Source organism: Salvelinus fontinalis, chromosome 35, assembly GCF_029448725.1.
Source record: "Salvelinus fontinalis isolate EN_2023a chromosome 35, ASM2944872v1, whole genome shotgun sequence".
Classification (NCBI taxonomy): domain Eukaryota; kingdom Metazoa; phylum Chordata; class Actinopteri; order Salmoniformes; family Salmonidae; genus Salvelinus; species Salvelinus fontinalis.
The window spans coordinates 39,011,195-39,024,456 of record NC_074699.1 but is presented as its reverse complement, the minus strand read 5'-3'; the positions used below and the strand labels follow the sequence as shown (position 1 = coordinate 39,024,456).

The 13,262-nt window shown below is 49.7% G+C and overlaps 1 protein-coding gene across 1 annotated transcript in view; it reads left to right on the top strand.

The window, feature by feature from the left end:
• Window positions 1-12,851, top strand: part of LOC129834841 (multiple epidermal growth factor-like domains protein 11) — a 355,101-nt gene extending 342,250 nt beyond the window's left edge. The window contains exons 22-25 of the mRNA XM_055900156.1: window positions 1,722-1,791; window positions 2,451-2,504; window positions 4,685-4,888; window positions 8,622-12,851. Of these exons, the coding sequence (XP_055756131.1) occupies window positions 1,722-1,791; window positions 2,451-2,504; window positions 4,685-4,888; window positions 8,622-8,839 (546 nt within the window). The 3' untranslated portion in view covers window positions 8,840-12,851. The remainder of the gene's footprint in view (window positions 1-1,721; window positions 1,792-2,450; window positions 2,505-4,684; window positions 4,889-8,621) is intronic.
• Window positions 12,852-13,262: the final 411 nt, after the last annotated feature.

Sequence of the window (13,262 nt, the reverse complement as noted above, 5' to 3'; positions counted from 1 at the left end):
CTCCTCTTCCTGGGGTCCTCGTTAGCTGTTCCACGTGTAGCAGCTCCTCTTCCTGGGGTCCTCGTTAGCTGTTCCACGTGTAGCAGCTCCTCTTCCTGTGGTCCTCGTTAGCTGTTCCACGTGTAGCAGCTCCTCTTCCTGGGGTCCTCGTTAGCTGTTCCACGTGTAGCAGCTCCTCTTCCTGTGGTCCTCGTTAGCTGTTCCACGTGTAGCAGCTCCTCTTCCTGTGGTCCTCGTTAGCTGTTCCACGTGTAGCAGCTCCTCTTCCTGGGGTCCTCGTTAGCTGTTCCACGTGTAGCAGCTCCTCTTCCTGTGGTCCTCGTTAGCTGTTCCACGTGTAGCAGCTCCTCTTCCTGGGGTCCTCGTTAGCTGTTCCACGTGTAGCAGCTCCTCTTCCTGTGGTCCTCGTTAGCTGTTCCACGTGTAGCAGCTCCTCTTCCTGGGGTCCTCGTTAGCTGTTCCACGTGTAGCAGCTCCTCTTCCTGTGGTCCTCGTTAGCTGTTCCACGTGTAGCAGCTCCTCTTCCTGGGGTCCTCGTTAGCTGTTCCACGTGTAGCAGCTCCTCTTCCTGTGGTCCTCATTAGCTGTTCCACGTGTAGCAGCTCCTCTTCCTGTGGTCCTCATTAGTTGTTCCACGTGTAGCAGCTCCTGTTCCTGTGGTCCTCATTAGCTGTTCCACGTGTAGCAGCTCCTCTTCCTCTGGTCCTCATTAGCTGTTCCACGTGTAGCAGCTCCTCTTCCTGGGGTCCTCATTAGCTGTTCCATGTGTAGCAGCTCCTCTTCCTGTGGTCCTCATTAGCTGTTCCACGTGTAGCAGCTCCTCTTCCTCTGGTCCTCATTAGCTGTTCCACGTGTAGCAGCTCCTCTTCCTGGGGTCCTCATTAGTTGTTCCACGTGTAGCAGCTCCTCTTCCTGGGGTCCTCGTTAGCTGTTCCACGTGTAGCAGCTCCTCTTCCTGTGGTCCTCATTAGCTGTTCCACGTGTAGCAGCTCCTCTTCCTGTGGTCCTCATTAGCTGTTCCACGTGTAGCAGCTACTCTTGCTGTGGTCCTCATTAGCTGTTCCACGTGTAGCAGCTCCTCTTCCTCTGGTCCTCATTAGCTGTTCCACGTGTAGCAGCTCCTCTTCCTGGGGTCCTCATTAGTTGTTCCACGTGTAGCAGCTCCTCTTCCTGGGGTCCTCATTAGCTGTTCCACGTGTAGCAGCTCCTCTTCCTGTGGTCCTCATTAGCTGTTCCACGTGTAGCAGCTCCTCTTCCTGTGGTCCTCATTAGCTGTTCCACGTGTAGCAGCTCCTCTTCCTGTGGTCCTCATTAGCTGTTCCACGTGTAGCAGCTACTCTTCCTGGGGTCCTCATTAGCTGTTCCACGTGTAGCAGCTCCTCTTCCTGGGGTCCTCGTTAGCTGTTCCATGTGTAGCAGCTCCTCTTCCTGTGGTCCTCATTAGTTGTTCCACGTGTAGCAGCTCCTCTTCCTGTGGTCCTCATTAGCTGTTCCACGTGTAGCAGCTCCTCTTCCTGTGGTCCTCATTAGTTGTTCCACGTGTAGCAGCTCCTCTTCCTGTGGTCCTCATTAGTTGTTCCACGTGTAGCAGCTCCTCTTCCTGTGGTCCTCATTAGTTGTTCCACGTGTAGCAGCTCCTCTTCCTGTGGTCCTCATTAGCTGTTCCACGTGTAGCAGCTCCTCTTGCCGGGGTCCTCAGTCTGTCTGTGTTTCCTTCCCAGGTGAAGGACAAGAGGTTAAACAGGAATAGTGCTCCAGAGTGGACAGCCTACTATAACCTCGATGAACTGGGTATGTCTGGCGACTCCCTTATAAACCCATTGGAAATACAAGTTGATTTGGGATTGTTTAACAAAACATTAGGAACACCTGCTTTATAGACGGCCATATACACTGACTGTACAAAACATTAGGAACACCTGCTGTATAGATGGCCATATACACTGACTGTACTAAACATTAGGAACACCTGCTGTATAGACGGCCATATACACTGACTGTTCAAAACATTAGGAACACCTGCTGTATAGACGGCCATATACACTGACTGTACTAAACATTAGGAACACCTGCTGTATAGATGGCCATATACAAGTTTCCTCTAGAACACAGTCTAATAATATGTCCCCTTAACATCTCTGTAGGTGTGTACCGTGTAGACAGGCTCTTAATCTGTCCCTTTAACATCTCTGTAGGTGTGTACCGTGTAGACAGACTGTTAATCTGTCCCTTTAACATCTCTGTAGGTGTGTACCGTGTAGACAGGCTCTTAATCTGTCCCTTTAACATCTCTGTAGGTGTGTACCGTGTAGACAGACTGTTAATCTGTCCCTTTAACATCTCTGTAGGTGTGTACCGTGTAGACAGACTGTTAATCTGTCCCTTTAACATCTCTGTAGGTGTGTACCGTGTAGACAGACTGTTAATCTGTCCCTTTAACATCTCTGTAGGTGTGTACCGTGTAGACAGACGTTACAGCTCCTACCATGAACAGTACTACAGAGGTAGAGTATGAGACTCCACTATGTCCTTATCAAGAAGAGGACCATCTCATATAACAGAGTGGTTGGCTGTGTTACCCAAAGACTTTCCTGCACTGTAGTGTGTGACGGCATGTGTGCTGTGTGTGTGTTTGTGTCAGAGTGTGTGAGCGGAGCGAGGAGTGGAGCGAGGAGTGGAGGGTGCCCAATTTGACTGGAGCGCGGAGCGAGTTTCCCAAAGGCTGGAACGTCGGCCTTCTCGCCCGCTCCAGTTTCGCTCCAGTACCTCTCCAGCAGCGCTCACTTCATGAGCTCAGTCCATGCCCGTCCCAGCATGCATCTGGATAGTCTACTTGTGTGCTGCTATAGCCCCTTGCTTTAGCTACTACAATAACATTTGATTTGATATATACACTGCTCAAAAAAATAAAGGGAACACTAAAATAACACATCCTAGATCTGAATGAATGAAATATACTTATTAAATACTTTTTTCTTTACATAGTTGAATATGCTGACAACAAAATCACACAAAAATGATCAATGGAAATCAAATTTATCAACCCATGGAGGTCTGGATTTGGAGTCACACTCAAAATTAAAGTGGAAAACCACACTACAGGCGATCCAAATTTGATGTAATGTCCTTAAAACAAGTCAAAATGAGGCTCAGTAGTGTGTGTGGCCTCCACGTGCCTGTATGACCTTCCTACAACGCTTGGGCATGCTCCTGATGGGGTGGCGGATGGTCTCCTGAGGGATCTCCTCCCAGACCTGGACTAAAGCATCCGCCAACTCCTGGACAGTCTGTGGTGCAACGTGGCGTTGGTGGATGGAGCGAGACATGATGTCCCAGATGTGCTCAATTGGATTCAGGTCTGGGGAACGTGCGGGCCAGTCCATAGCATCAATGCCTTCCTCTTTCAGGAACTGCTGACACACTCCAGCCACATGAGGTCTAGCATTGTCTTGCATTAGGAGGAACCCAGGGCCAACCGCACCAGCATATGGTCTCACAAGGGGTCTGAGGATCTCATCTCGGTACCTAATGGCAGTCAGGCTACCTCTGGCGAGCACATGGAGGGCTGTGCGGCCCCCCAAAGAAATACCACCCCACACCATGACTGACCCACCGCCAAACCGGAGGGAATTTGGAGCGGCTAGTTTTTATTCTTCCTGTGAGCGAGGAGCGGTTTTTAACAGAGCGGTTGGAAAGGACGTGGAGAGCCGGAGCGTTGCACCGCTCTGTAAGCAATGAGCGGGATTTCCGACCACTCAACACCGCTCACACACTCTGGTTTGTGTATAAACTGACGTGTATGAACTGGTGTGTATGTATGAACCTCTGTGTGTTTTGACCTCTGTGTGTGTTTTGACCTCTGTGTCTCTCTCTCCACAGGGCACGCCTGTGATCTCCTGCTCCTCTGTGTGTGTTCCTTCCTCCTGATGGTCTCACACACTCCTCTCTGGTCCTCTCCTCCAGTCTCTAACTAACACACTCCTCTCTGGTCCTCTCCTCCAGTCTCTAACTAACACACTCCTCTCTGGTCCTCTCCTCCAGTCTCTAACTAACACACTCCTCTCTGGTCCTCTCCTCCAGTCTCTAACTAACACACTCCTCTCTGGTCCCGTCCTCCAGTCTCTAACTAACACACTCCTCTCTGGTCCCGTCCTCCAGTCTCTAACTAACACACTCCTCTCTGGTCCCGTCCTCCAGTCTCTAACTAACACACTCCTCTCTGGTCCCGTCCTCCAGTCTCTAACTAACACACTCCTCTCTGGTCCCGTCCTCCAGTCTCTAACTAACACACTCCTCTCTGGTCCTCTCCTCCAGTCTCTAACTAACATAACACCCCAGAAACAAACTCACTTCTTTTGGATTTAAATGCTTCATACTGTATTATGCTACTAATGCTGTGAATGTTGTGTCCTGTGTCATTTATCCTGTACTCTGTTTTTAATTGTTTATCTACAGGTTGTCAGTGGATAATAGTTTTCACTTGTCTTACCTCCTGGGGTAGAATTGTAATCTTAATGTTGTATTCGCCTCCCAATGTTGATATGACGAATGCATTGAAAGGCTGTTCAATGTCATTGCTGATATCAGAATCGTTCGCTAACAGATAACATAATAACAAGGCCCTTTACCTTGGTAAAAGTCTTCCTGTCTTCCTGCTTCTCAGTGTGTCATTTGTGTTTGTCAGACTACATGAAGGGTTCGCTGTCCAGCAGCTGCTCTCTGAACAGTGAGAACCCCTACGCCACCATCAATGACCCGCTGGCCGTGGCCTGTAAACACACAGAGAGCAGCTATGTAGAGATGAAGAGTCCTGTCCACCACGACATCTCCTACTGTTCCTCTGCTATAGTTACTACCACCACCACCAGCAAGAACGTCTATGACGTGGGTGAGTTATGGGGGATCCCCTTAGTTCTGGAGAAGATGAGCTCATGAGGAAGATGAATTCGTTTTTCTGTGTAACTGACTGGTTATCAGTCTGTTGTCTCTGTCTGTTGTCTCTGTCTGTTGTCTCTGTCTGTTGTCTATGTCTGTTGTCTATGTCTGTTGTCTCTGTCTGTTGTCTCAGTCTGTTGTCTCAGTCTGTTGTTTCAGTCTGTTGTTTCAGTCTGTTGTCTCTGTCTGTTGTCTCTGTCTGTTGTTTCAGTCTGTTGTCTCTGTCTGTTGTCTCTGTCTGTTGTCTCTGTCTGTTGTCTCTGTCTGTTGTCTCTGTCTGTTGTCTCTGTCTGTTGTCTCTGTCTGTTGTCTCTGTCCGTTGTCTCTGTCTGTTGTCTCTCTCTCTCTCTCTGTCTGTTGTTTCAGTCTGTTGTTTCTGTCTGTTGTTTCTGTCTGTTGTCTCTGTCTGTTGTCTCTGTCTGTTGTCTCTGTCTGTTGTCTCTGTCCGTTGTCTCTGTCCGTTGTCTCTGTCTGTTGTCTCTCTCTCTCTCTGTCTGTTGTCTCTGTCTGTTGTCTCTGTCTGTTGTCTCTCTCTCTCTCTCTGTCTGTTGTTTCAGTCTGTTGTTTCTGTCTGTTGTTTCTGTCTGTTGTCTCTGTCTGTTGTCTCTGTCTGTTGTCTCTGTCTGTTGTCTCTGTCTGTTGTCTCTCTCTCTCTCTCTGTCTGTTGTTTCAGTCTGTTGTTTCTGTCTGTTGTTTCTGTCTGTTGTTTCTGTCTGTTGTCTCTGTCTGTTGTCTCTGTCTGTTGTCTCTGTCCGTTGTCTCTGTCTGTTGTCTCTCTCTCTCTCTGTCTGTTGTCTCTGTCTGTTGTCTCTGTCTGTTGTTTCAGTCTGTTGTCTCTGTCTGTTGTCTCTGTCTGTTGTCTCTGTCTGTTGTTTCAGTCTGTTGTCTCTGTCTGTTGTCTCTCTCTCTCTCTGTCTGAGGGGGTTATTGTGGAGGGCACTTGTATGAAGTGTTTGAATGATGATAAAAGTTCAAACCTCCCTTTCTCTCTTCATCCCTCCATCCCTCCATCTCTATCCCTCCATCCCCCTATCTCTATCCCTCCATCTCTATCCCTCCATCCCCCTATCTCTATCCCTCCATCTCTATCCCTCTATCTCTATCCCTCTATCTCTATCCCTCCATCTCTATCCCTCCATCCCCCTATCTCTATCCCTCCATCTCTATCCCTCTATCTCTATCCCTCTATCTCTATCCCTCTATCTCTATCCCTCCATCCCTCTATCTCTATCCCTCTATCTCTATCCCTCTATCTCTATCCCTCTATCTCTATCCCTCTATCTCTATCCCTCCATCCCCCTATCTCTATCCCTCCATCCCCCTATCTCTATCCCTCCATCCCCCTATCTCTATCCCTCCATCCCCCTATCTCTATCCCTCCATCCCTCTATCTCTATCCCTCCATCCCTCTATCTCTATCCCTCCATCCCTCTATCTCTATCCCTCCATCCCCCTATCTCTATCCCTCCATCCCTCTATCTCTATCCCTCCATCCGCCTATCTCTATCCCTCCATCCCTCCATCTCTATCCCTCCATCCCCCTATCTCTATCTCTCCATCCCCCCATCTCTATCCCTCCATCCCCCTATCTCTATCCCTCCATCTCTATCCCTCCATCCCCCTATCTCTATCCCTCCATCTCTATCCCTCCATCCCCCTATCTCTATCCCTCCATCTCTATCCCTCCATCCCTCCATCTCTATCCCTCCATCCCTCCATCTCTATCCCTCCATCCCCCTATCTCTATCCCTCCATCTCTATCCCTCCATCCCTCCATCTCTATCCCTCCATCCCTCCATCTCTATCCCTCCATCCCCCTATCTCTATCCCTCCATCTCTATCCCTCCATCCCTCCATCTCTATCCCTCCATCCCCCTATCTCTATCCCTCCATCCCTCCATCTCTATCCCTCCATCCCCCTATCTCTATCCCTCCATCCCTCTATCTCTATCTCTCCATCCCCCCATCTCTATCCCTCCATCCCCCTATCTCTATCCCTCCATCCCTCTATCTCTATCCCTCCATCCCCCCATCTCTATCCCTCCATCCCCCTATCTCTATCCCTCCATCCCCCTATCTCTATCCCTCCATCTCTATCCCTCCATCCCCCTATCTCTATCCCTCCATCCCCCCATCTCTATCCCTCCATCCCCCTATCTCTATCCCTCCATCCCCCTATCTCTATCCCTCCATCTCTATCCCTCCATCCCCCTATCTCTATCCCTCCATCCCCCTATCTCTATCCCTCCATCCCCCCATCTCTATCCCTCCATCTCTATCCCTCCATCTCTATCCCTCCATCCCCCTATCTCTATCCCTCCATCTCTATCCCTCCATCTCTATCCCCCTATCTCTATCCCTCCATCTCTATCCCTCCATCCCCCTATCTCTATCCCTCCATCTCTATCCCTCCATCTCTATCCCCCTATCTCTATCCCTCTATCCCCCTATCTCTATCCCTCCATCCCTCTATCTCTATCCCTCCATCCCCCTATCTCTATCCCTCCATCCCCCTATCTCTATCCCTCCATCCCCCTATCTCTATCCCTCCATCCCCCTATCTCTATCCCTCCATCCCCCTATCTCTATCCCTCCATCCCCCCATCTCTATCCCTCCATCCCCCTATCTCTATCCCTCCATCCCCCTATCTCTATCCCTCCATCCCCCTATCTCTATCCCTCCATCTCTATCTCTCTATCCCTCCATCTCTATCCCTCCATCCCTCTATCTCTATCCCTCCATCCCCCTATCTCTATCCCTCCATCCCCCTATCTCTATCCCTCCATCTCTATCCCCCTATCTCTATCCCTCCATCTCTATCCCCCTATCTCTATCCCTCCATCCCTCTATCTCTATCCCTCCATCTCTATCCCTCCATCTCTATCCCTCCATCCCTCTATCTCTATCCCTCCATCCCTCTATCTCTATCCCTCCATCCCCCTATCTCTATCCCTCCATCCCTCCATCTATATCCCTCCATCTCTATCCCTCTATCTCTATCCCTCCATCTCTATCCCTCCATCCCTCCATCTATATCCCTCCATCTCTATCCCTCTATCTATATCCCTCCATCTCTATCCCCCTATCTCTATCCCTCCATCTCTATCCCTCCATCCCTCCATCTCTATCCCTCCATCTCTATCCCTCTATCTCTATCCCTCCATCCCCCTATCTCTATCCCTCCATCCCCCTATCTCTATCCCTCCATCTCTATCCCTCTATCTCTATCCCTCCATCCCCCTATCTCTATCCCTCCATCCCCCTATCTCTATCCCTTCATCCCTCCATCCCCCTATCTCTATCCCTCCATCCCTCCATCTATATCCCCCTATCTCTATCCCTCCATCCCCCTATCTCTATCCCTTCATCCCTCCATCCCCCTATCTCTATCCCTCCATCCCTCCATCTATATCCCCCTATCTCTATCCCTCCATCCCCCTATCTCTATCCCTCCATCCCCCTATCTCTATCCCTCCATCCCCCTATCTCTATCCCTTCATCCCTCCATCCCCCTATCTCTATCCCTCCATCCCTCCATCTATATCCCCCTATCTCTATCCCTCCATCCCCCTATCTCTATCCCTCCATCCCTCCATCTATATCCCCCTATCTCTATCCCTCCATCTATATCCCCCTATCTCTATCCCTCCATCCCCCTATCTCTATCCCTCCATCCCCCCTTTAGAACCCAAGGTGAGTGTTCTCCAGGGCTGTAATGGTGTGGTGGTTCCCACGTACCCTCAGAACCCGTACGACCTCCCCAGGAACAGCCACATCCCCAGTCACTACGACCTGCTGCCCCTGAGACACAGCCAGAGCTACAGCCCTACACACAGCCAGAGCCACAGCCACCAGAGCCACAGCCCCCCCCTGCCCGGCAGCCCTACCAGCTCCCTGCTATAGATAGACCACTCCCTAACGCTGGGCCGCGACCTTAGACCTATGACTTACTGTTGGGGCACGGGCTGCTCCACCTGGGGTTGCGGATAAAGACTGTATTGTGACTATAGAGACAAAGTGCCAGTACAACATCAGTGTTGTGGACATACTAGATGATATACCAACAGAGGCTCTGTGTGGACTCACTGCTGTGTGGACTCACTGCTCTGTGAGACTGGATAAAGCATACTGAAAGTGTAATATATTAGAGCTATTTGAAGTTTCTGAGGAAGACACTGGGAAGTGATATAACTAGTGGAGATGTGTGGTACCCTCTTTGTTTACACTCTGGCTCAGTGGAGGACACACACACATCCTAGGGAAGGAAGGAAGGACAGACACACGCACACATACACACACACACTAGGAAACAGACCTGTGGAGTCATGAACACAAAAGATCATGGACCACTATATAGTCATGCCTGGCTCAGTGATTCTATTCCATGTCTGGATTGGGTGACCAGAGAACCAACCAGGCTGCCCCTAGAGAAGGACAAACCACCAGGAAGTAACCAGGCTGCCCCTAGAGGAGGACAAAACCACCAGGAAGTAACCAGGCTGCCCCTAGAGGAGGACAAAACCACCAGGAACCAACCAGGCTGCCCCTAGAGGAGGACAAAACCACCAGGAAGTAACCAGGCTGCCCCTAGAGGAGGACAAACCACCAGGAAGTAACCAGGCTGCCCCTAGAGAAGGACAAACCACCAGGAAGTAACCAGGCTGCCCCTAGAGGAGGACAAACCACCAGGAAGTAACCAGGCTACCCCTAGAGGAGGACAAACCACCAGGAAGTAACCAGGCTGCCCCTAGAGGAGGACAAAACCACCAGGAAGTAACCAGGCTGCCCCTAGAGGAGGACAAAACCACCAGGAACCAACCAGGCTGCCCCTAGAGGAGGACAAACCACCAGGAAGTAACCAGGCTGCCCCTAGAGGAGGACAAACCACCAGGAAGTAACCAGGCTGCCCCTAGAGGAGGACAAACCACCAGGAAGTAACCAGGCTGCCCCTAGAGAAGGACCAACCACCAGGAAGTAACCAGGCTGCCCCTAGAGAAAGACAAAACCACCAGGAACCAACCAGGCTGCCCCTAGAGGTGGACAAAACCACCAGGAACCAACCAGGCTGCCCCCAGAGGAGGACAAACCACCGGGAACCAACCAGGCTGCCCCTAGAGGAGGACAAAACCACAAACCAACCAGGCTGCCACTAGAGGACAAAACCACCAGGAAGTAACCAGGCTGCCCCTAGAGGAGGACAAAACCACCAGGAACCAACCAGGCTGCCCCTAGAGAAGGACAAAACCACCAGGAAGTAACCAGGCTGCCCCTAGAGGAGGACAAAACCACCAGGAAGTAACCAGGCTGCCCCTAGAGGACAAACCACCAGGAAGTAACCAGGCTGCCCCTAGAGGACAAACCACCAGGAACCAACCAGGCTGCCCCTAGAGGAGGACAAACCACCAGGAACCAACCAGGCTGCCACTAGAGGAGGACAAACCACCAGGAACCAACCAGGCTGCATCTAGAGGAGGACAAACCACCAGGAAGTAACCAGGCTGCCCCTAGATGTAACAGTATAACTTTACGACGTCCCCTCGCCCTGGGCGCGAACCAGGGACCCTCTGCACACATCAACAACGGTCGCCCACAAAGCATCGTTACCCATCGCTCCACAAAGGCCGCGGCCCTTGCAGAGCAAGGGGAAACCCTACTTCAGGTCTCAGAGCAAGTGACGTAACCGTTTGAAATGCTATTAGCGCGTACCCGCTAACTAGCTAGCCATTTCAGTATAACCTTAAACCGTCCCCTCGCCCCGACCTCGGGCGCGAACCAGGGACCCTCTGCACACATCAACAACGGTCGCCCACGAAGCATCGTTACCCATCGCTCCACAAAAGCCGCGGCCCTTGCAGAGCAAGGGGAAACCCTACTTCAGGTCTCAGAGCAAGTGACGTAACCGATTGAAATGCTATTAGCGTGTACCCGCTAACTAGCTAGCCATTTCACATCCGTTACATAGAGGAGGACAAAACCACCAGGAAGCAACCAGGCTGCCTCTAGAGAAAGAGAAACCACCAGGAACCAACCAGGCTGCCCCTAGAGGAGGACAAAACCACCAGGAAGTAACCAGGCTGCCCCTAGAGAAGGACAAACCACCAGGAACCAACCAGGCTGCCCCTAGAGAAAGAGAAACCACCAGGAACCAACCAGGCTGCCCCTAGAGGAGGACAAACCACCAGGAAGTAACCAGGCTGCCCCTAGAGGAGGACAAAACCACCAGGAAGTAACCAGGCTGCCCCTAGAGAAGGACAAACTACCAGGAACCAACCAGGCTGCCCCTAGAGGAGGACAAACTACCAGGAACCAACCAGGCTGCCCCTAGAGAAGGACAAACCACCAGGAAGTAACCAGGCTGCCCCTAGAGGAGGACAAACCACCAGGAACCAACCAGGCTGCCCCTAGAGGAGGACAAACCACCAGGAACCAACCAGGCTGCCCCTAGAGGAGGACAAACCACCAGGAACCAACCAGGCTGCCCCTAGAGAAAGAGAAACCAACAACTGCCTCAGATGAGACCAGCTTGGAGCATCATCAAAAGGGCATTAGATCTGCCGATCTTTCAGGCAGTGGACTGGAGAAGTATTAAGAGACAGTCATTACAGGACCTGAATGGGGACTGACTGGGCTTGGATTGCCTGTTCTATTGTATATTGATATCGCCAGCAACACAGCTAACACTAATATAACTGCAGATGAAGGAGAGGAGACAATGACAGTTCCTAGACAAACCAGGATTCTATTAATTAGGCACCGACTGAAACAGGGAGGCACTACCTTTTCGTTTTCCATTGCAAAACGTTTTTCTACGGTGTGTACTAATGAATACGACCCATGGTTATATACTCTAAAAAGAAAAATATATATATATATAAAAAAACGCTTTACTTCTACAACTCATTGTACATGTATAGTTGTGGTATTTTTCCACATCTTTGCTGATTTCATGTTTATGTTTTTAAGATCCTTAACGGATCCATATTTTCTCTTTCGGAAAAGTTATCTTTCTGTATTTATTGTATATAAAGTTAAGGAATTTAATGTTGGCGTTACAGTAGTGTTAGGGACTTTATGTTGTGTAATGCTGGTAAATGTGCATGCCAAATTATGAATCTAAGTATAGTAGTATACAGAGAATACCCCTAATGTCATTGTTAAACCATTTGGTACAAACTAACTGTTATTTCATACACTTTACCCATGTTTACCCACTGATCGTTTTGAACATGGGAATGAATCCTAGTTGAACTGCTTTACAAGAATGTGCAATGACATGAAGGAAAAGAGAACTGTTCAGAAGTATTGATGTTGCCAACATGTTCACTGGAAATGATGAAGTCCCATTACCAAATGTAGCACCATTGTAGAGAAACCAGTTCATATTTGTGAACGATGCACATCACCATTTTAAGTTATAGTTACCCTGTAATAATTAGATGTATACTTTTACACCCTGTGACACAATGTGATAATGACAGAACCATTACATTGATCTCTATCTCTACATGAATATTTCATCGATTCAGCCAATACCAATGCCATGTTTATAACAGGCCCGATTCAGACTTGAGGTAAGTATACTTAACATGGACTTAAGACAACCTATCCGTGTCTGAATTGGGCCCAACATGAGTAACAGGACAATCATACACAGACAGTATTGACCTCATGGCTTTGTTAGTTTGTTAGTTGATATTTCTCCTCATAAGGATAAGGGGTACGTCCCAACTCGCACCCTTTTCCCATCATAGTGCACCAGAGCACTGGTCAAACGTGGTTCACTATTAAAGGACTAGGGTGCCATTTGGGACATAGTCTAGAATTCCCAGAGTCTGATGTAACCTGATGTAACCCAACGCTGCTTTGACTTTTTCCTCTTTTAAAGTGTTTTAATCTTCAATAAAGATGCCATAGCTCAGGGCTAGGGGGAGTGTTGTCTTGTCTGGGGGGGGGGGGCATGTAGCCCAGCGGACCAGTAACCGAAAGGTCGCTGGTTCGAATCTTATATACCCAAGATCACACCTTACGGTGTGACCTCCGCCTTACGGTGTGACCTCCGCCTTACGGTGTGACCTCCGCCTTACGGTATGATCTCCTATGTCCAAAACCTGCATGTGCAGCTGGAAGAACAAGTTATTCTTAACACAAAGTTTCTGAGAACCTGTCTCAGCGGTATGCAAATCTGCCTTTGTTTCAGAGAAAAACAGACGCTGTCTTCTCTGTGTCTCGCTATCACCCTCAGTCCCTTTTCTCACAGACGCGGGGCTGCGGGTTCTGGCAGAGAGCTAGACACAGCCTCAATATTCAGCTATACAGTGAGCATAAG